Source organism: Cyprinodon tularosa, unplaced genomic scaffold (assembly GCF_016077235.1).
Source record: "Cyprinodon tularosa strain WSP-4 unplaced genomic scaffold, ASM1607723v1 ctg18, whole genome shotgun sequence".
NCBI classification, from domain to species: domain Eukaryota; kingdom Metazoa; phylum Chordata; class Actinopteri; order Cyprinodontiformes; family Cyprinodontidae; genus Cyprinodon; species Cyprinodon tularosa.
This window is the reverse complement of record NW_024038608.1, coordinates 1,512,494-1,536,816: the sequence shown is the minus strand read 5'-3', so window position 1 is coordinate 1,536,816 and position 24,323 is coordinate 1,512,494. Positions and strand designations below refer to the sequence as shown.

General features: G+C 38.0%; 1 protein-coding gene across 1 annotated transcript in view; it reads right to left on the bottom strand.

Moving 5' to 3' along the window:
* Positions 1 to 19,957, bottom strand: part of LOC119781586 (inositol polyphosphate-4-phosphatase type I A-like) — a 38,174-nt gene extending 18,217 nt beyond the window's left edge. Inside the window, exons 1-9 of the mRNA XM_038282118.1 lie at positions 19,853 to 19,957; positions 6,893 to 7,111; positions 5,072 to 5,116; positions 4,862 to 4,980; positions 3,966 to 4,082; positions 3,812 to 3,891; positions 2,348 to 2,459; positions 441 to 531; positions 117 to 264 (exon numbers count right to left, since the gene is read on the bottom strand). Of these exons, the coding sequence (XP_038138046.1) occupies positions 117 to 264; positions 441 to 531; positions 2,348 to 2,459; positions 3,812 to 3,891; positions 3,966 to 4,082; positions 4,862 to 4,980; positions 5,072 to 5,116; positions 6,893 to 6,998 (818 nt within the window). The 5' untranslated portion in view covers positions 6,999 to 7,111; positions 19,853 to 19,957. The remainder of the gene's footprint in view (positions 1 to 116; positions 265 to 440; positions 532 to 2,347; positions 2,460 to 3,811; positions 3,892 to 3,965; positions 4,083 to 4,861; positions 4,981 to 5,071; positions 5,117 to 6,892; positions 7,112 to 19,852) is intronic.
* Between the last annotated feature and the right edge of the window lie 4,366 nt (positions 19,958 to 24,323).

Genomic DNA, 24,323 nt, shown 5'->3' with positions numbered 1-24,323 from the left:
CAATAAGCAAAACCAGAAGATGCTGCATCATCATCAAACAAAAAAAACCCCAACAACAAACAACTGATTACATCATGTTTTACTAAGTGCTGACTTCACAGATGTATGTTTTGTACCTGGCAGTGTCCTCCTCCAGAAGCAACTTAACAAACTGCCGGGGAATGTTGAGGGACAGGACGCTCTCGGCCATCTGCTCCAGGACCCGGAGATGCTTCCCGTCGGTGGTTGGGAAGCGGTACATCCTGGACATGGTGCCTCCAAACACTGTTTGACATTCGCATCACAGGAGCTTTTGATTAAAGCACTGAGAAGCTTTTAACTGCTCACCTAGAAGCTTTCTTTGACTCATTTACCTTGTTTCCTGCTGCTACTCTGTCCTTCTGACCTACTTCTTTTCTCCCCCCCTACTCTTTTACTTTGTGAAGCAGGCGGAGTCTCACCTGAGCGCAGCAGGCTATCTTTGCCCAACGAGGCGTATTTGATCCGGACTCCCATCGACTCGGTCAGGCTCTCATCGACCGGCAGCACCGTCTGCAGGGAAAACAAATCCACAGTGAAATCCTAAAAGTTTTCGCTAGTCTTATGGGTACTGCACAATTAGAGCATGTAGTCAAGGTTCTAAGTTCTAATTTGACAGAAAATGCAGAATGGATGAAGAAAAGTTGATCGTTGAGGTGAAGAAAAATCCAGTCTGTTATGATGGTAAAAATAAAAAAAGATTTGAGAAGAGCGGGGGAATGGTTGTTAACTGCCTCTAGTTTATGGTATGAAGGGATGTAAAAAGTTGTTTATTTCTGTTCACTTTGTGTAGAAGCTAACAAACGAAGATATGCAACTTCTGATCAAGTGGTCAAGAGCAGCATTGGTGATTATTGTAAGAATAGACTTTATCTGGAAAATATGAAGAGGTGATGCTAAACATTCTTTAATTTCTACCTAAAGGATTCCCTAAATTATATCCAAATAAAATATTTTATTGAATTCTGTGTATTTTTGGATAAAGAGCCAGATGAGAAGGTACTTAGGTCTTTGAATTTTTTTCTCTTATTGTTCTCGTTTCTATTTAAATATGATGCAAATGTTTCCTTGTATTGTCATTAAAACATTTTCTGTTTGCTTTAAATATGTCAACATTTTAGTTAGCATATTCATTCAATTTAGGTCTGGATTGTCATGGCATTTCAAGGCAATAATGTAGGTTCTCTCTGTATTTTTTTTTTAAATCAAAACCCTGTGAATTTAAATCTTCTTTGACCCCTGAGCAGCGGTAACTAAAGGATAAATTCTCAGAAAGTAGAAAGTAGAAAGAAGAATGTTTTTGTTCTTTGCTTTTTGGAGCAATGAATATTGATCTGTGTGTATTGCATAATTTGGGATGGAAACCTTATATGTCAAAAACCATTCCTTTATTGTACATTTTGTCAGCTTGTCTGTCTGCTATATTAAAAAATATGATGTGTTGAACTAGATCTGCTATTTTCACTACTTTTGTGAGACACTTTTTTTTTTATAAAGTAGAGCATTAATTCATAAAAAGAAAGTTTTTTGGAATTCTATAAATCAAAGTTTTCTGCCCAACAGCAATGATGAACTGCACGGCAACATTCTAGACCCAGCAATTGCAGTATCTACACTAGAGCTGTCAGTCTGGTAAAAAATCTGGTTGTTATTCGAAACTGTAATTAATACATTTTTTTTGCAACACAAAACCAACTAAAACTATCACATATCGTAATGACTAATAATAGTTTCTGTCCTGAAGACCAAGATTAAACCTAAGATGGCTGTGAATGACAACAGTGATTACTTTTTATGATCTAAAACGTCCAAGAAATTGGATAACTGCCCTGTTATATGGAATGTAAATACAGCAGGAAGTTAAATTAGGAAATAAAAGATGTGATCTATGAAACGCAAAAACTAAAGTAAGAAAATATAAAACTAACTGCAATGTATTGCATATTTTTAAACCTTAATTTCCAAAATATGATTTTAGCAGAATGGAATTCACTCCATAAGGCTGATTAAAAATGATAAAAAATGTATTATGTTATCAATAATGTTCTTCCATTACTGGATTGCTAAAACTGATGGTGGAGATGCAGAAACCTTTGTATGTATAATGTGCAGAAGGAGAAAATTCTGACTATAATAAGGGCCATTGAAACGCACCAATGCAAACATGAAACCAACAGAAGAATCTATGCAGTGAGTGGTTTCATGACTGCAGTCCTACTGAACAAAGTTTTCCAATCCAGTCATATTTCTAATGGGATCAAAGAGCGGTCTTAATACGGTGCGAAAGGATCAGAAGCAACAACAAAAGAAAACATTTAATAATTCATACTCGGCCATTGATGCTTTCTGGCAGACTTCTAACAGGCATCCTATGATCTGCTTTCTCATCCATCTGCCAAGCAGTCACCGTAAGCTTCCCAACCCGTTCTTTCTCCGCCGATCTGTCCAATAGAAACATAAGACAGGATTAAAGCTGGATATAATTTTATTTTACACTGCTCAAAAGTGAAGGGAAAACATAAATGAGACAATATAACTTCAATTAAGTCAAATTTTGTGAAATCAAACTGTCCACTTAGGTAATGATACTGATTAACAATCAATTTCACATGCTGTTGGGCAAATAGAAAAGACAACAGGTGGAAATGATTGGCAATTAGCAAGAGGAGGGGACCACAGACCACTTTTCAGTATCCATGCTTTCTGGCAGATGTTTTGGTCACTTTTAAATGTTGGTGGTGCTTTCAAACTCGTAAAGAACCCACAAAAGTGGCGTAGGTAGTGCATCTTATCCAGGATGGCACCTCTAGCTGTGGCAAGAAGGTTTGCTGTGTCTGACAGGCCTGTACACCAGGAGACATTAAAGAGGCCGTAGGAGGGCAACCACCCAGAAGCAGGACTGCTACCTCCGTCTTTGCGCAGGAAGGAACAGGAGGAGTACTGCCAGAGTCCTGCAAAATGACCTCCAGCAGGCCACAAATGTGCATGCACAAACTGTTAATGACAGGCTCCATGAGGATGGCACGAGGGCCTGACGTTCACAGATGAGGGTTTTGCTCACAGCCTAACATAGTGCAGGACGCTTGGCATTTGCCAGAGACTGGTACCCTGTTCTCTTCACAGATGAAAGCAGGTTCACACTAAGAACATTTGACAGGTGTTACAAGAGTCTGGAGACATCGTGGAGGGCGATCTGCTCCCTGCAACATCCTGCATCATGACTGGTTTTACTCAGGGTCAGTAATCGTGTGGGGTGGCATTTCTTTGGAGGGCCGCACAGCTCTCCATTTGCTCACCAGAGGTTTCATTACTGCCATTTATTACCAAGGTGAGATCCTTGTGAGACCCCGGTGCGGTTGCTTTGGTCCAGGTCTGGGAAGAGATCCCTCAGGAGACCATCTGCAACCTCATCAGGAGCATGCCCTGGCATTGTAGAGAGGTCATACAGGAACGCGGAGGTCACACACACAATACTGAGCCTCATTTTGACCCGTTTTAAGGACATAGCATTAAAGTAGGATCCGCCTGTTGTGTATTTTTCCACTTAAATCCAGGCCTCCATCGGTTAATAAATTTGATTTCCATTGATTATTTTTGTGTGATTTTGTTGTCAGCACATTCAACTTTGAACAGAACAGAGTCTCAATGAGAATATTTAATTCATTCAGATATAGGACGAGTTATATTAGTGTTGCCTACATTTTTTGAGCATCTTAGTTTCACTTATTTTACAATAAATAACAAAGTTATGTTTCCTTTAAAAGATTTAAACCTGATTGTGTGGATGTGTTACCTCAGCTCTAGCTCCAATCTGTGGCCTTTCTCCTGCAGTATTTCCTTCACCGCAAACAGTGCAGAACCCAACATGTACATCTGAATATATGGAGAGTGACAACAGCTCAGAATCACACTTTTCTCTAATAAGGTAGATGATGGTAGATTCATACCGTTCCCTGCGAGCGGTCCTTAACATCGTACACGGCTAGCTTGACCTGCGTCTGCTGGTTTATGTTGCAGTCCTGGAAGAAGGCGATGCTGCTGAGGAACGTGGGGTTACTGGTGCCCTGAGGGAAGACAAAGCAGTTTTTGATCGGTTTAGCACTCTAAAAAAACTACAATTATCATAAATAATAGAAACGCAATCAATCAATCTATCTTAAAACAACTTAAAAATGTGCTTTTTACTTGTTCTTAGCTTAGCTTAATGCTAACTCAGAATTACAATGTCAATTTTCGCAAATTTCTTGGTTTCTTCCCGTTAGACAAGGAAATTTCTGACAATTAATCCAAACCGGAAAACCCTTCAGAAGTCCAACAACCCATTCACCACCTACCATCTAAAGAAACTTAAAAGAAAGAACCAGCTGTCATGCTGAAACAGGATTTTGAAAAGCGTAGATGCAGTGATTCACACCACTGAATGGTGTTCTTAATTGGGAGGTGTTCTGGTAACTACAGTAACAAGGTGTCCATCCGTCCTTTGATCCTCCCTACTTTTTCTCTCTCACACTTTTTAAAGTTTAGATCACATATTTTAAACTAGGCCACAAATCAGTTTATTTAAAGAGAATCAGAGCTTTACTTAGAATAGACACGATGAATGTTCATTTTTATTTTAGAAAACTTTTCTGTCGTAGAAATGTTAATAACTTAAAGAATAAATGGATAGATGTTTCTTTACATTTGAGTGATGAATAATAAAAAGCTCTGATTATGGGGAGTATTTTTGCATGCCACATCTCTTATTGTATGTCCGATTGAATGGAAATGACAAAGAACTCTTCCTTCATACTTTTTTTTCGCCCATTTTGACTGATAATCGGTTTCGTTGAAAGGCACTGACCTCTATGACTTCAGTCTGGGCGTGTTTGGTCCAGAATGCCTGTGGTGGGGTTGTGCAGCTCACTGCTACAAAACTGTTGGGTTTGCGCTCCATGGAGGGAGTGGCCAGCTCTGTGCAGGCTGAGAATAAACCATCAACCTGTCTGAAATCACTGCGGCACAAACTTACAGGTATTCAGGTAGTTAATGAAAGATATATTGTAATACTCACAGATACTGAACTCCAAAACCGGCTCGTCTGGGTCCTGACTATTTCCTGGAGAGCCAAAGATCGGATTCTTGTTAAACTAGACTGAACTTTTTTTACTCATGCTAAGGATAAAAATCCCAAAACACTATGGTGATCTTTAGAAAGCCTTACATGCAGATTCAGATTTTGACCGATACAGATTTATTTTTATAACTGACCCCTTCAGTTGTTATAAGATCCCAAGACAAAAAATATTTCAATCTTATGTTACTGAAAAATCATTCATCATTGACCATGAAACAATAAAAAGATCTAAAATAACTGCTCCCAAATATAAATACAGTTTGAGGCATTAATAGTGGGTGGTACTAAAACCTTTACAGAGGTAGATTAGATTTGTGGAAAAGATTAGTTTCACAGCTAAGTATTGACCGTTCACCGATCTCTGATCATTAAGAAAATCTAGGCCGATAAATCTGTGCACCCCTATTAAACACCAAAGCTACGTTAACTGAATTTCATTAAAGCATGCACACGTTTCCTTATCTGTTGTTTCCAGCTGTTTATTTGTTCCAAAACTTTTCAGCCTGTAACCCCAAAAATAAAAGTGCCAGACTGAGGACACCCTAAAAAATACTCTCTATTTATTCTCATTTCGAATCACCATTTAATCATTTAATTTAGATTTTTATGGGTTTTTTTCAACGATGCAAGGTCACATTAAATAGATGCTGTTAAATGTAAGGTAAACAATGTTCAATTTAATTGACATGCACTTCCTTTACATACATTGAAATCTGTCACAGTGGGAGTTGGTTTCTATTCATTTAGCCAAATAAATGTTTATTTGACAGTAATTAAGCTCATTATTCGGTGAAATCGTCTCTTAACTGTCTTGAGTTGGTCTAACATAGAATTTACTCCTACTATTTGCAAATGAGATAAACATAACTTAAATAACTTTATATGAACAACTTAACTCTAATAAAAAGTACAGATAATGAAACCAAACTGGTTGACCACTTGATTGATTGATCACACTAATTAATTTATATAACTTATTATTATTAAAGAATCCCAATCATTCTTATTTAAATGTTTTTTTTTACTTTTAAAGATGTAACTTGTTTTATTTAATGTGGAAATGTATTTATTTAATGAAATATCATTTAATATTCTATTTACATCACTACTTTAATTTGAATCAAATGGCTCTCTGTACAAAAACGCTAAGAATATTACTGAAGTTAAAGTAAAAGTACAATAAATATAAGAAAATACATAAAATTTTACCTCAAGAATGAGTCAATGTAACTCAGATACTTTAGAAAATTGTATTTGCTCGAGACAGTTATTCTAAATGAATTTCATATAGAGGAATACTGAGTATAATGTAAGTATTTTGTAGTTGTTTGGAGTATTTGATTTTCTTTTCTTTAAATTCATAATAAACATGAACCAGTTTTCAAAAAATTTGGATTAACTCAAAATTTATGATATTGGTAAATCTAAAGTAGTTTAATCAACGATTTTATTATTTTGCATTGAATCATTTTAGTTCCCTTTTCTTAATTGAATCAAGGTATTCTTTTTAACACTGCAGCTTTTTAAATGCACTTGATTCTTTTCAGCCTAACTTTATTCTCACAATGATTAAATTACTTCTGACCACTTATGCGTGGTCCTGAGATGGATTGGTGACCAGTCCAGGGTGTATCCCGCCTATATAATAAGTACCAGCATTCCTCACGACCCCAGCAGGGATAAACATGGTAGAAAATGGATGGATGACCACTTCTGCCACTGATCCACAGAGGTCATACATAAAACCTGAGTCCTCACCTGCGAGTGCCAGGCCAATCATCTCGCTGGAAAGCTCGAAGGTGTTGGCCCGGTACACCGACCATGGCCTCTGTGTTCGTGAAACACGCTCTCGTCCGGCCGCCATGTTGGCTCAGGGACGTAGGGAGCCCTGAACACACCCTCACGCGTGCGGACGCGCACTCCCATGTGACGAGGTCCTGGAAAGATCCACAGTTGATCCTCTGGACGCTTTGCTCCCTGGGAAGTGAAATAAAAATAAAGATTTTTTTTTTTTTTAATAGTCTAAGAGTTAGAAGTTCCACAATAGCCAAACAATCTCTTCAAAACTATTTTAATTTGATGAAAAACCAAATTCTTTACTCCTTCTGTAAGAGAAAAAAGAACAAAGAACAATTTCTCTCATCGTTTGCTGCATTTCAACACCATTTTAATCACAGTAATGTAGTTTATTATTAGTTTTTTTTCAGATATGCGTGATAGACAGGTTTAAATCTGTAGAGATGGGACGCAAACCAGGTCCAACACAGCGGCCTAGTAATATAATATATTACTATAATATAATAGAACCAGATTGACTCAGCAGCTCTAGAGCAGAGAGAAAACTAAAATCCCACAATGAATAATAAACAAAAGCAATACAGAGTTACAGATGCTACATATAGCTCTCTAACCTACTGATTTATGGGTTGATTTAAGTTTGAACTGTTTGTGTTTTGGGAGTTTTTTAATGAGAAGCAACAACCTTCCCATAATCTGAAAAGTAGTAAAATCATAAAGAAAAATATTTTGAAATAAAAAATATAGAAATAATTATATGCATTTAATTACAAAAGAATATATCTAAAATCAATAAATATCAAAATAAATCACCAATCAAATAAATAAAATGTTACATCTTAAGGTAAATAGATAAATCTTCATGAATAAATATATATTCAAATAAATAATAGTCTTGAAATATACATTGAAATAATTCAAGCTTAAATAATTAAATGAATGAAGGAAAGTTAATAAAAATAGCTTAGCATTTATTTTAATAAATCCCTTTTGTTTTATTTAATGGTGAAATTTATATAGTTAATGGAATATTTATTAATAATCTACGTAAAACAAAACCTTTTTAGTTATTTATTTAATTAGGATTTTAACGGCTCTCCACAGAATAGCTTTTGCTTCTATTTTCATAAGAAAATTACTTATGTTGAATTATAAAGTACAGTAAATAAAACTTCTCTTAGACTTATTACTCGACATGTTCTCAGATGACACTAATGTACTTAAAAATGAGGATGAACAAAGAGATGAAGGGATAGGAGGCAACAGAAAGACTATATGTGGCTTTAGGATGGTGAAAATCTATTGAGGACAGATATGGTGCCATCAGCAACAATAGTGTGAGGAGTTAAGGACATTAATGTGGTGGAGCTACAGCGGCGAAGGGGAAAGGATTTGGAGAACAGAAACAGGGAACAAGGAGCAGAGAGCAAAACATTCACAGGAAGCTACAGTCATGGTAAAATAGAAAGTACACCCTGTGTAGAGAGCTTTGATCTCTAAATCATCCAGCCTTTCTTGGGTCGAAGATTCACAAAAAATTCCTCACATCCCAGATATTCCTAAAATCGTTGCTGTGAAAATATACATCAGAACAATAAAACTCCAAAACCAGAGTCTGATTCTAACCAGACTTAAGCAATTGCTGATGATGACCTATTGATTGTGTAGTAAGATTAAGTTTCAATAAAACATGTTTTCCTTCAGCATTGTTGTCTGAAACTGTGATTGTAAGTGAATAATATCTACATTTAAGATGCACATTTGTTTCCTGTTGTTGACTAATAACATTCATGTGACATCAGAGCTTTTATTTGTGAGATTACAAGTTTTGAAGTTAGGAATACAACTTTAAAGTTAACAACTTTGTAAAAATACATTCAAAAATCACAAATGTATGGATATGGAACTACAACCCCTGATGAAGCAATTACACTCCTTACCAGTTGGCGGCAGCAATGCACCTGAAAGTTCTAAGCCAGCCACCTTTAAATAAGAAGAAGAGGAAAAGGACAACGACAGAGCTATTTCAGCAAAGATATAATATCATTTTGTTTTCATCTTCTTCCACTTCCTATTGTTTAATGTTGATTACAAACAACTTTTTGGTGCTTTATTGCAGATAATTGGTAATAACTGCAACAGCTTCATCAGGGGTTTAAGACTCCTCGTAGTACATTTCTAATACAGTGATTCCCAAATGTGTGCTTTGTGCTTATGAATGTATGACCCAGACTTGTAATATTATGACTCTATACAAGAAGTTTGTACGAGAAAATCTGTAATTCGTACAAGTAATTTTGAGATTCGTACTCATAGATTTGATTCCTGCTCGTAGCTCTGTGATTCATATATATATATTTTTGATTTGCACTAGTACATTTGTGATTCATACTAATAATTTGCATACTTTTACACATCCTAAATCTATTTATGTTTATTGTCTTACATTAACAAATCCAGACACCTACAAGTGTTATTATTGAGAGTATTCTTACTCCATACATTATGCTCAAGTAGCTTCTTCTCTGTAAAACAATGTGGCTGCAATTTATAATTTCTCTATTTCATTCCCCTTTTATTTTAGATCAGTTATGTTTACATCCTTGTCAATATCTTTTATTTTTAGGGGGAGGGGTAGGGTGGCCATTTCTGTGGCACCAAAAAGGAGGACATTATGCGGTATATCAATAAATTTCTACGGTGTACATAAGAATCTTGTTTACTCTCATTTATAATACAAATTTGAGGGTTTTGAAGAGGATACTTGTGTAGCTAAAAAGGAAATATTTAATGACAATAGGCCCTCTTTGAAGAGTTACCTGCCGCATGTTTATTACACTCACCGGCCACTTTATTAGGTACCCCATGCTAGTAACGGGTTGGACCCCCTTTTAACTTCAGAACTGCCTCAATTCTTCATAGCATAGATTCAACAAGGTGCTGGAAGCATTCCTCAGGGAGTTTGGTCCATATTGACATGATGGCATCACACAGTTGCCGCAGATTTGTCGGCTGCACATCCATGATGCGAATCTCCCGTTCCACCACATCCCAAAGATGCTCTATTGGATTGAGATCTGGTGACTGTGGAGGCCATTTGAGTACTGTGAACTCATTGTCATGTTCAAGAAACCAGTCTGAGATGATTCCAGCTTTATGACATGGCGCATTATCCTGCTGAAAGTAGCCATCAGAAGTTGGGTACATTGTGGTCATAAAGGGATGGACATGGTCAGCAACAATACTCAGGTAGGCTGTGGTGTTGCAACGATGCTCAATTGGTACCAAGGGGCCCAAAGAGTGCCAAGAAAATATTCCCCACACCATGACACCACCACCACCAGCCTGAACCGTTGATACAAGGCAGGATGGATCCATGCTTTCATGTTGTAGACGCCAAATTCTGACCCTACCATCCGAATGTCGCAGCAGAAATTGAGACTCATCAGACCAGGCAACGTTTTTCCAATCTTCTATTGTCCAATTTCGATGAGCTTGTGCAAATTGTAGCCTCAGTTTCCTGTTCTTAGCTGAAAGGAGTGGCACCCGGTGTGGTCTTCTGCTGCTGTAGCCCATCTGCCTCAAAGTTTCACGTACTGTGCGTTCAGAGATGCTCTTCTGCCCACCTTGGTTGTAACGGGTGGTTATTTGAGTCACTATTGCCCTTCTATCAGCTCGAACCAGTCTGGCCATTCTCCTCTGACCCCGGCATCAACAAGGCATTTCCGCCCACAGAACTGCCGCTCACTGGATGTTTTTTCTTTTTCGGACCATTCTCTGTAAACCCTAGAGATGGTTGTGCGTGAAAATCCCAGTAGATCAGCAGTTTCTGAAATACTCAGACCAGCCCTTCTGGCACCAACAATCATGCCACGTTCAAAGTCACTCAAATCACCTTTCTTCCCCATACTGATGCTCGGTTTGAACTGCAGGAGATTGTCTTGACCATGTCTACATGCCTAAATGCACTGAGTTGATGCCATGTGATTGGCTGCTTAGAAATTAAGTGTTAACGAGCAGTTGGACAGTTGTACCTAATAATGTGGCCGGTGAGTGTACTTTTATGTTAATCTGTACTCGCATTCGTTCAATTGCAGCTTTCTTGACGGCTTACGTCCAAATTGCATCGACAAAGTGTGCCATGGAATGAGTCTCGAGAATGTGTTTATTTATGAGCAACTATGCAAATTAACATCTAGAAAAAGTGCAAAATATTATTATCCCAGATTGTTCATTCTTCTTTGCCTTTTATAAAAAGTGCTTTAAAATCAGTCCTAGCTGTCTTTATCCATGCTGGGTCAGATCCTGACGACTGAAAAAGAAGACGGAAAGCAGAATAGGTCCTGCAAAAGGATATTTCTCGCACCCTTTCTCTCTTTCTCTCTCCGATACATCTCCAACCGACTCAACATGTCAATCACCCGCAAAACACCTGCCCTGTGGCGGGAGGTGGTGAGCAAATACACTTCCTGAACGCTCTCCAATGCTTTTGTATTGCAGAGGAGCTACAGCGCATGTACAATTTTTAACGAGAGTCCATGGGTAAAGATTTTTGTACCCTAGGCATGATGCTTTACTAGTCACTAAAGAGTAAATATTTATCTTACACATAAAAAATATATATATAGATATATTTCAAAATAATTAACATTTTAATTTAAAATTAAATTATAAGGAAAACTAATAATTATTTTTTTATGTCTTAATCAGGGTGTGGGGCGGCGCCCTAGCGTCCTCTATTGGCCAACCGCCATTGGTTAGAACAGATAGTCAATGCATTTTTTTTTTTTACATTCTATGATTGGATATTGCGCTGCAGCCCATCATAAATGGAAATAAATCTCGTGCCTCAGAAAGGACAAATACGCGTGCGGACAGTGCAGTGAAAATCCGGATTGTCCGGCCTAAAGCCGCACATCTGGCCACCCTAGGGAGGGGGGTTACACAAACTCTGAACTCACTTTTGACAATGTGGAGATTTCACTCACAAAGCTGTCTCTGTTGCTTGTGTCCCATTTTATTAAAGAGCAATTAGCCTATTTGGATGAAAGCTGTGGACTCAGGGGGCAGACCCACTGGTCTAGTTTAACCACTCTCTGCACCAGGAATCCAATTCAGTTCCATATACAGATGACACATGAATGATTGAGGTTTAAGTCATCCTAAAAATAATAAATTAGCATTCTTGGGGCAATAATCTAGAGCATCGATTAGAGAAGTGTAAAAGTCAGCCTAAATAAGCTTTAAGAAATACACTATATTGCCAAAAGTATTTGCTCACCCATCCAAATTATTGGAATCAGGTGTTCCAATCACTTCCATGGCCACAGGTGTATAAATTCAAGCACCTAGGCATGCAGACTGTTTTTACAAACATTTGTGAAAGAATGGGTCGCTCTCAGGAGCTCAGTGAATTCCAGCGTGGAACTGTGATAGGATGCCACCTGTGCAACAAATCCAGTCGTGAAATTTCCTCGCTCCTAAATATTCCACAGTCAACTGTCAGCTGTATTATAAGAAAATGGAAGTGTTTGGGAACGACAGCAACTCAGCCACGAAGTGGTAGGCCACGTAAACTGACGGAGCGGGGTCAGCGGATGCTGACGCGCATAGTGCGAAGAGGTCGCCAACTTTCTGCAGAGTCAATCACTACAGACCTCCAAACTTCATGTGGCCTTCAGATTAGCTCAAGAACAGTGCGCAGAGAGCTTCATGGAATGGGTTTCCATGGTCGAGCAGCTGCATCCAAGCCATACATCACCAAGTGCAATGCAAAGCGTCGGATGCGGTGGTGTAAAGCACGCCGCCACTGGACTCTAGAGCAGTGGAGACGCGTTCTCTGGAGTGACGAATCGCGCTTCTCCATCTGGCAATCTGATGGACGGGTCTGGGTTTGGCGGTTGCCAGGAGAACGGTACTTGTCTGACTGCATTGTGCCAAGTGTAAAGTTTGGTGGAGGGGGGATTATGGTGTGGGGTTGTTTTTCAGGAGCTGGGCTTGGCCCCTTAGTTCCAGTGAAAGGAACTCTGAATGCTTCAGCATACCAAGACATTTTGGACAATTCCATGCTCCCAACTTTGTGGGAACAGTTTGGAGCTGGCCCCTTCCTCTTCCAACATGACTGTGCACCAGTGCACAAAGCAAGGTCCATAAAGACATGGATGACAGAGTCTGGTGTGGATGAACTTGACTGGCCTGCACAGAGTCCTGACCTCAACCCGATAGAACACCTTTGGGATGAATTAGAGCGGAGACTGAGAGCCAGGCCTTCTCGTCCAACATCAGTGTGCGACCTCACAAATGCGCTTCTGGAAGAATGGTCAAAAATTCCCATAAACACACTCCTAAACCTTGTGGACAGCCTTCCCAGAAGAGTTGAAGCTGTTCTAGCTGCAAAGGGTGGACCGACGTCATATTGAACCCTATGGATTAGGAACGGGATGTCACTTAAGCTCATATGTGAGTCAAGGCAGGTGAGCAAATACTTTTGGCAATATAGTGTATCTTTGCATGTAAAAGTGTTTAAACCTGACATCTGTATCACTTAGTGTTTGACAAACCCTGTTTGGTCTTGTTTTACCATGGGTCTGGCCTACTTCATACCATATGAGGTCTGGCACTGAGAGAGCCCCACTTTATGTGCGTCCTACATGTGTCACACATCTGGAGCAGCTATGTTCCTGTGCGGACCGAGGCGATTCCAACTGATTTACATGTGAACTTGAATGCATTTTGCATGAGAATGAGGAGCTTTACATGTTCCAGCTCATAGACCACAACTGTCAGCTGTTATCATTTCTAAGATGAAGAAGTTTTCAGAAATCGTGGACTTTGTCTAGGATTTTCCGAACCAATGCTAATGAATTCATTGAAATTATTTACTTTCGCTTTCCGAAAAGCAGTTCAGCAATTTCAGTCAACTTTTTCATTGATTATTCCATCCCTGTGGAAAACAGTGTGGCATGAACCTCTCCTTAAAGTCATAGGGAAGCGGCTGTTCCAACGGTTGCATTTCTGAATTCTCCCGAGTAGTGCCCGACTTTACATGAGTGAATAAATTGAATGTGATTGGTTTTTCATCAAGGGGGCGGGATTGTTGTGGCGGAAGGCTTGCAAGCAAGTTTGATTGTGGCCGGTGTCACGGAAGCATCTTGCTAACCAGTTAGCAACTTAGTGCTAGTAGGTTCCCAATGGGAAATTACATTGGGACCAAGTAGCACTAAGCAACAGCACTGTCAAGGAACGCTATGGACAGCGGAAACGTGAAAGAGGAGGAGAATTTGTGTCAGAGATCGTGGATGAGTGTCCTCCATCATACATTTTTTATTTAGAGGAGGAAAGCGGAGATGAAGATGTTGTAGAAGAGGACGCCATGGCGGCAGAAGCTTGGTTTGGTGTAGAAGGCTTACAGCCGTACATGTTTGAGCCCTGCCTCGCAACACTGCCAGTTCTGTTAGCTCTACACCTTCCGAAAACAGGATTCTTATTCCGAAAAAATGTGATGACCTTTGATATATGATTGGCCGAATTTAGGTGTACAGGCTGACGTATAACTAACTGGCTTTCATAAGATAGGGCAAAACCCCCCCACAGATTTTAAGACAGGATTTTTCTTTATTTTTTTATTCTTTTTTCTTATTTTTGTTAAATTTTGGGAGATTATCGTCTGATAAAGAGTACATTTATATACATGTTTAAGCCAGACTGATTTGACATTTAAATATGACGTCCCTATGACTTTCCTTAATCTATCATCTGCCCTTCAGTGTAATAAAGCTCACTGTATACAGGTTTACTTCTACTAGTTTTCTTATGTTTTTTTATGAAGAGCTAAAATTTGTTTATGTTAAATGAAGTTTTTTGAATTCAATTAAATTATTTATCTTGTTTTTCAGTTTTTGTTTCTGCCATTCCCTCTGTAATGATATGTGGCAGCATGAGGATAAGTTGGAGGAGAAATGCATTTTTAAAGAGAAAAGAGCCCCTATTCCTTTTTTAACCCTTTAATTACTTGATGTACTGTTTAAAGTTTTTGATTTTAAGATATTGTTGTTTCTGTTTTACTTATAAGCAGACACTGATCTGTATTTTTACATGTGTCCATATACAGTACATATTATTATACATATTTATATGGTGTTTGTTTTCCAACCAGAAAAGATTAAATGATTTAAAAAGCTCCCCTTTTTTCTTTTAAGCATAGTTTAAAAACAAAATGGATTCAAAATGAACAACCTTTTTTGAGTAGTTTAGTGCCTTAAGGTAAACCTTTATTTATGAAGTAATCAGAGGATTTAGGGACACTAATGTTGATTCTTTTTATATCAAATTAGACTAGTTAATTTTAAGCCAAATGACTTATTTTTTTCCATTTTACTTCACAAGAAAACTTGAGACCTTAATCATAATAACTGTTTCAAAAAAGAATCCTGGGAAAATACATATGAAGACAAGCTACTAAAAGAATAAAGGAACATTGGGTCTCATACAAGAACCGCTCATGCTAAGATTAATTCTCAAATTGTTCAAGTACAAGTGATTTAGTAGAAAATGTCGCAGTCACCATTGCTTTTCTATTTGTAAACTTCTTTTACGTTTGAACAAACTTTACGAGAGCTCCAGACTTGACGTTGGAGTTTTTCACAATAAGTCAGCTGTTATCCAAACCTAGTTTTTCATAAACGACTACATGTCTTTTACTTAATAGCAAATGACCGTTTTAGGCTACATTATTATGCATTATGCAACGCAGATTTATCAGAATGCTGTCATGTCGGTTGAGGGTGAACTTATTAAGTGTTTACAGCATATGTTCCACCTCATTAATTTTCTTTTCAATAACTGTAACAGTGCAAGCACCTACTTTACAGCTCTTGTAATTTATTCCCGACTGTTTAATTTTGCTGGTCCTTTAATTCTGCTGCTCAGCTTCCAGTCAGCAGATCCTTTAACCTTTTTCTTTTTTGTCTTTTGCCATTTCGTTCATTCATAGAGGCGTGGGAACTTGTACACGTATATGGCGTTATCTAGGCGATAATAACTTTACATTTCTGTGGAATGTGCGCTCGCTCACACACAGGATGACTGCATCAGCTTTGCGTCTGATAATTCTGGTGTGGAGCACTCATAAGATGCCATGGTAGGAGAAAAAGGCATCAATGACAAGAACACAAAAATGTTGTTGCATGACGCCCAATGGATAAAACTAATTGTTAAAATTCTTGGTTGAAAGATAAAAAAGAAGTAAAAAATAAAATACAATATTATTGTTTGTATATATAACAAAAATCATAAATTTTTACATTAATTAGGAGTGAAATAGATATAATTGTATCCACAATCTAATGACTTATATTTTCTATTTCTGTTGAATTTATTTAAAATTATACAGAAGCAACAGCAAAAACATGATACAAGGTTGGAAAAAACATTTACATAGGTAACAATTAAATATGTATGTCCAAATATTTAAAGGCATTAATCTTTTTGTTTCTAATAAGGAAGGAAACTGAATAGAAAGAGACAAAAATATAGTTACAAACACTAAAAAGAAAATACATAAATAATTTATTATTTCTTCGTATTTATTAATAGTAAAAAAATAAACTGAATAAATGTTCATATTCTTAGATTTTGTCAAACAAACTTATTAGAATAATCTTAGATCATTTGGTTGGATTTTTCCAGTCCTTGCCCTCCCTATAGAGTGAGTATAGATGATATGTAATTAAGAGGTTTAAAAATAGAATAAAAATAAAATAAATGAATATCACCGAAAAATAAATTTGACAGAAATGATCAAAACTGATTGTTATTCTTGTCTATTTTGTAATTCTCTAGCTTATTACAATGAGATATTTAATATTTGTAGTGTTTTCAGTCAGCTGGGGATCAGAATGATCTTAGTCTAGAGTAGAGACTGACACGGGAGTGGATTTTCACTCCTGTCCTGTCCCACTCCTGGTGAAATTACTCCCACTCCCATCCCGCTCCCATTCAGAATGACTCCCGCTCCTGCTTCACTCACATTCTTGTTGTCTTCAATAAGATTTCTGCCAATACATTGAATCTGAATTTCTATGAAGGGTCAATTAAGTTCCTGTTTCTAACTGTAGTAAAGGTCAGTTAAAGTAAAAGGAATAATAATTATAAATGGTTTTTGGGTCGTGTAGTTTTTTTGACTCGCATTATAGTGTAGGCTTCAAGGAAAAAAACTACAAAATGGCAGCGCCAGTACTGGATTTTTTTTTCTTTTATTTTATTTTTTGCCATCGATCCTAGTTTTTTTATTTTAGTTACTATTGGTTTGCTCCCGCTCCCGTCTGCTCCCATTAATGTTTAATCCTGTACCGTCCCAATCACGTGATCTTTACTAATACTGACTCCCATCCCACGGGAATCCTGTGACCCGTGGGATTCCCGAAAAAATGTCAGTTTCTAGTCTAAAGCAAAAAAAGAACTGTTGACTTGATCTGTGGTCTGAAAATGCTGAAAAATATATTAAATATGTTTATTTGCAAGTCAAATGTATAAGAAATAAAACTCCTTGTTTTTCTAAGGAACACCAGCTAAATTAATCCATTTTAATGTTCTTTTAAAGAAAGAAAAACAAGCATTAAACTGATGTATTTCTCTTCCTTTGTTTTCCAATCTATCAAAAAATTTCCCAGCCTCTCAGCCAACTAAAGTCATTTTTTCCATTTCCAAAGCCAAATATTTCTGTAGGGGTTAACCCACCTTCGATTTCTTTCATCATAATCAAAGTTTCTTCTTTATGTTAACATAAATTCATTTCTGCACTCTTCTCTATCTACAGAAACTCAAAAATGCCTCCGGTATCTTTCTACGGGGCAAAGATGAAGCGTAGAAACTATCCAGAGTTGCAGATGATGGATATTCCCAGTGTTGCAGTGGGGAATGAGGAAAAGAAGCCATATAAGGCAGCGCCTAATTTAGCCTGCAAGTGTGTAGGTCTGTGAGTCACATTAAGTGGGGCACACACTCACTCACGTTGTATAAACATGGAAGGCGGCCTGCCACAGGTCCTGACATTCAGTAAAACTAGACCAACTACACTGTTATAATAACAGAAACTTTTGCTATTATCCTTTTCTGTTAGAAGCTAATACAGATTGACAGATTCAGTTTTTAAGGACTGATACCATTAAGAGATAGACCGATATTTTTGTTGGTTCATATTTTTGGCCGAAATTAGCATTTTATTTCTTGTGCTTGTATCAGCGGATATGTGCATGTGTTGGCTGATACGTTGGTGCATTCAGCATTGCCTTGAGATCAAACTTAGCCTTCCCTCCATTTCTTTCCAGTTTATAATGTTTTTTTTTTTATTATTAGTACTTAAGGTGTATTTTTTGTTTAAATTGAGACTTGTGTAACTTCTGTTATTATTGAAAGAAGAAAAAAGCAAAATCGGCCAAAAGAAAACTGACCAAATATATCGGAGGCACATATCGGGGATCAGCTGATATCAAAACACTTGGTAATGGCATCGCAAACTGAGAATTTGTGTGAGTTTTTTATTTTTGTTGTCATCTTTAACGTGTAAAAGGAGGAAGAAAGTGCAGTATTGGCAAAATTAATCAAGCCAAAAATATCGGCAACACATATGAGGGATTGGCTGAGGTGAAAACAATCGATATTAGCATTGCAAATTGAGACTTGTGTTTTTATTGTTGTTTTCATTTGTTTTCTTTTTGTTTAAAAGAAGGAGAAAATAGCAATATCGGCCTAAATAATTTGGACCAAAGATATTAGTAGCGCAGATTGGAGATCGGCTAATGTCAAAATAATTGTTTTCAGTCTAAGCCTTAAAAAAAAAAAAAACCCTGAAATGTATCGGTAGAGCTTTACTGCCCAATTATTTCGGTCTAACCCAGTAGAGACTGACATTTTTTCGGGAATCCCACGGGTCACGAGATTCCCGTGGGATGGGAGTCAGTATTAGTAACGATCACGTGATTGGGACGGTACAGGATTAAACGTTAACGGGAGCAGACAGGAGCGGGAGCAAACCAATAGTAACTAATAAAAACTAGGATCGATGCCAAAAAAAAATAAAAGAAAATAGAAAGAAAAAAAAATCCAGTACTGGCGCCGCCATTTTGTAGTTTTTTTCCTTGAAGCCTACACTATAATGCGAGTCAAAAACCAACAGTGCTTCCGCTCCGAGTTTTTCCCCCGCGCTCAAAAACAAGAATGGGAGTGGTGCAGGAGCGGGAGTCATTCTGAATGGGAGCGGGATCGGAGTGGGAGTAATTTCACCAGGAGTGGGACGGGACAGGATTTAGATTTCTACTCTGGCCCGGGATCGGGACGGGACACAATTTTTTTCTGTGGGAGTGGGACGGGACAGGAGTGAAAATCCACTCCAGTGTCAGTCTCTATAACCCAGGGGTGGGCGATTTCAGTTCCGGAGGCCTGGTATATCCCGCAACTTTTAGATTTGTCCTTGGTCCAACACACCTGAATCAACTGGCTGAAAAACCTCCTCAGTAGGCATAAAGTTCATCCAAAGTCCTCCTAATCATCTAATTACTTGATTCCGGTGTGCTCGACCAAGAAAACATCTCAAAACTGCAGGAACAGGAAAATTCTGGGGGGCCGATTCTCAAAGCCGATATTCCTTTTTCTTCCTCCACTTACATGAGAAAAAAAGAAACTTTGATTAGCAAATCAAAATGAAACATTTACAATTTTTGGCAAGTGGATGATGGAAATGCATGGCTGCTAGACGAACTCATAAAGTTTATTCTGAAAGCTCCCGATTTCCCAGCAGAAAGAAGCGTCCTACTACGACGGCCTCTGTGTCTGTTTATAACCTCTGCCTTTGGTTTCAACCTCAGGCACAAAAGCCAGATTCAGGGACAGACGACGCTGCTGACCATACATGGTGAAACTCACGTCTCAGTGCTTCCTCTCATCCAGCAGCCCTTTCTCTCACTGGAGAAACTGAGGAAGGCTGCAAACAGCCAGGGTTGGTTCTTTTTTTCTTTTCGTTAAGCCTGTAAAACACAGAAGGAAACATGAGTGACAAATAATAACTCAGTTATTTGACAGTTAGTTAACAAATGTTAATTCTTTAGATAGATCCAGACACCTAAACTGGTTCCGTCTTTCAGCGCAAAACTGAATAGATTCGGCGTTAAACAAGCTTTAGCTCAGTCATTAGGCTGCAGAACTGGACTAAAAATGGAGGCATGAATAATTTCTTTATGGGGACGGAGCAGCTGTGGCCCTTTCACATGAAAATGAGCCTCAGACAGAAACACACACAGTGACGTAGCAAGCGTCTCCGCACCATCGTTACTTCCTCCGCTTGTTACAGATGCTCTCAATGGGGCAAACAATGAGAAAATAATAGGGCTGCAACTAACGATTATTTTAAAAATCGATGAATCGGCCGCTTATTTTTTCGATTAATCGATGAATCGGACAAAAAATTTTTTTTATATTAACCTCTTTATTCCAAAATAAACATTTTAGACAGAACAAACAAGCACACAAGTACAGGTTGCTCATTAACTGTACTGGTGCAATATGAAAAATAAATGTTTGTGTCAAAACTACGCAAACTTACATGAGAAATGTAGCTGTACATCCACAAAATATAGGGTACTTTGTTTCATAAAGCGCAAAAAGAGACAGGCATTTTTGTTTTTTAAAGCCCCTAAGGGGTTCAAACAATAGGCCCCCCCCATTTCAACAGTTTAGTTTTTTTTAGACTAGAAGAGTTCTGCCTTTTAAGACAGGAAAGTATAGCAGTTAAAGTTGCTGCTTGAGAAAATACTAAACCATAGAGATAAAAATAGCCCTGTGATTCAAACTATAAATTGTATTTGGAATAAAAATGAGAGAACTAGGGGTGCTAAAAAACACATCCTCCAAAGACAGATATTTACATGGGAATGTGGCATATAATTAATTGACATATTACTGATCTTGCTGGATTATATTCTGCTCTACTTCCATAAATTGCAGGATCTTATTTTCTTTATCTTTGCCAGAAGATTTAAACTTTAAAAGCCCTGCCCTCATAATTTGCAAGTTAATTTATTTATAAAGGAAATATAAACGCTGCTTAAGCTAATTCAAATGAAATTAAAAGTAAAATAAGTAGCCAACCTTATCCCTGTCTGTAACCTACTAACACGGTAAGGAAAGAATCAGATGAGCTACCTGAGAAACTAACGTTACGTTTCCCCACTTTAAAACCAAACAAACATGGTCGCTCACCCTGCTGATCAGCTCTCTTCACTGCCATTGAAGGCTCCAACGTGTTTTCTTTTCAGGTGCTGCGTCATAACAGTGGTGGTTCCGTGCCATGTTCATTTGTTTTTACAAAAGTTGCATATTACGACTTTTTTCACTTTACAAAGCGCAGGCTATTTTAATTATTGTGATCAATTTGCGCCGTCAATCCCGGCGCATGCGCGCTTCATTTGCAGTGTGGACGCTGAGGGTAAACTCCTCACTAATATCCTGCGGCTCTGACTGCAGCGCTGAGAGGGATTCCTGTGGGAGAGGGAGAAAGGGGTTGGGATGGGGGAGGCGCCCCGCGGCAGGCAAAAGCCGCCAGTGACACCGTAAAAAGTCGCCAGATTTGTCGCTAGTCGCTTTTTTGAAAAATAGTCGCTGGAGGGGTCTGAAAAGTCGCTGAGTTGGCAACACTGCAACTGCGGCGCTGACTCGCTCTGCCATATTTTTTTTCTTCCCCCGGAGGACGGCGGCGGCGGATGACGCATTAATCGCGCGACACAACTAATCGATGATGAAATTCGTTGCCAACGCTTTTAAAAGTCGATTTTTATCGATTTTATCGATTCGTTGTGGCAGCCCTAGAAAATAAAATTTCACAGATAGCTTTGCTCTAAAAAACTAACTTCCACTTTTCACTTCAGTTTGCCTAGAGTGCAACCACAGCATTAAACTCTTGTTTTTTTATCCCCACAGGAATAATCATGTTATTAAGAATAAATAACTTAATTCTTTATTGATTTCTAATGAGGACGATCTAGGGATGCATGATATTGGGATTTTGGCCGATATCCGATATGCCGATATTTTAAAACTCATGTAGCCGATAACCGATATCGATACCGATGTTAAAGCTGGACAAAAATAAGTAGTCATTAAAAATAGCAGTTTTGTTATCCATTTCTGACACTTTGAAAAATAATATACTCAAATATATTTTCATATGCTGATATCAAATAGATTTTTAAAAACGCGGTATCGATCTATTTTACTTTCAAAATCTCGTGAAATTTCATCGTTCTGTTACAAACTCTTGTGATATTTTACAAATTCTTGTGAGATTTTGTTAGTAAAATAGATCGATACCGCATCAATATATCAACATATAAAAATATGGCAAAATTTCGTGAATTTTCGGGGGATTTCGTAGCATAACGATGACATATAGCAATATTTCAATAGTAAAAGAGATTGATATGGTGTTTTTAAATGGCAATATATCAGCATATGAAGATATTGTGATATTTTAGTGTATCAATATTTTTTCCCTCGTCTTTAGAAGTTTTTAAGGCTGTAAAAAATAAGTTTTTGAGGAAGAAGAAGAAGTAGTATCTTTATTATTTTTTAGACTTTAGAAACTCAGAAGCTGATGAAAGATCGGGTTAAATATTGGTGGGGTGGCCGATGTCCGATATTCAGTTTTAAGGCCGATACAGGCCGGTACCGATAGGGGGCCGATTAAATCGTGCAACCCTAGGACAATCATTAAATTAAGTATTATTGTTTTTAAAAATCTACGTTTCATTTACTTCTTGGATTTGCACCATTGAATTATGATATATTTTTTTATTTCGGTCGATATAATTCCGATATATATATAAACCATATCAAAGCCTCACCTCAACATTCTAAACAAACCTATCAACATATATATATATTAGGGATGGGACGATTTATGAAAACCGTCAGAATCGTTCGGTTCGACTGTCTCGGTTCGGTTCGCGTGTGTTTCGTTCGGTTCATGCGCTGCTCCTTTTTCTCATAGAGGAAGCGATTAAACTCCAGAGCAGAAGGTGGCGGTACTGCGACCAAAGCCAACCGCCAGTAGTAAACAAGAAGAAGAAGAAGCGAAGCAGCGTAGCCGGGTGTAGCAGGGAAAAAAATCTGTTGTTGTGGAGAATTGTGTCGGACTGGCGAGTGGGAAAGAACAGGAGTTGGAAGACGCGCCAGCAGCACTAGGTCTGCTGTATGGGAGCGCTTTGCATTTAGAGTGACCTATGATGAGGGCGGAAACAAAGTTGTGGATAAAAGTGCAACAGTGTGCAAGCATTGTGCAACACGTTTTGTTTATGCTAACAGCAACATGTCATGCTAACCCCGAAATCCCTCATACTCCGTCAGCAACCCCCGCTGCGCTCCAGACCGGCTGCTCAAATCAAAGCCTACAGCCCCCGCTGTGGCTTCGTCCGCTCCCCTCTGAGTTCCTTGGAGATGGTAGAGAGCATGTAACCTGACAACAGCCAGATGCATGTGGCGGAGAGAGACATGCATCTGGCTGTTGTCAGGTTAGAGAGCATGCGCCAGATGATTAAACTCAAAGCAGCAAAACATACGGAAATGATCCAGGGTTTCCGCGAATCATTTAAAATAATTACAATCCATTATTTTTGGGGGGATTTTTTCATTAATTTCATAATTTTTTATGGAATTTCGGTGTAACAATCAACATGTATCGAATCGAACCGAAAACCGTGACCAGAAACAGTGAATCGAACCGAACCGTGGATTTTGTGAATCGTTCCACCCCTAATATATACATATATATATATATATATATATATAAAAAATTATAAAAGCAAACTTTTTTTTTTTTATGTTTATATTTTTCACGTTTGCAATATAGTTATTGATAATAACAAGACTTAATCTCATGAATTAGTTAGTTTTGTTGGACATTTAATTTCCACTTTAATTAAACATGAAATAACATAAATGCACAAGTGCACAACAAAGTAATTCGAGTTTCACATCACAGACATTGGTCCCTTGAATGTTTTGTGGAAGTGCTTCATTAAATGCTCCACCAGGTAACTCGATATTTGCAGATTGTATTTCATTTGTCCTTTAATTATTGGGTTACAGAAACTTCAAACAGAAGTAGATAGAAGCTGCGTTACTATCAGTGTGCTTTTAAAATAAATTTCAGAAGGCTGATATTGGGCTGATTTCCAATATGGATATTGAATTGGTACATCCCTATCTATGACCTATCAAAACCAGAGAGTAAACCTATCAAAACTCAAAAAGGGAAAGAAAAATATAAGTCCCTTATGTCTCTGTACTATTAACCTCAGAAATAATTCTTTTAATATAAGCTACAGCATTTACTTCTGCCATA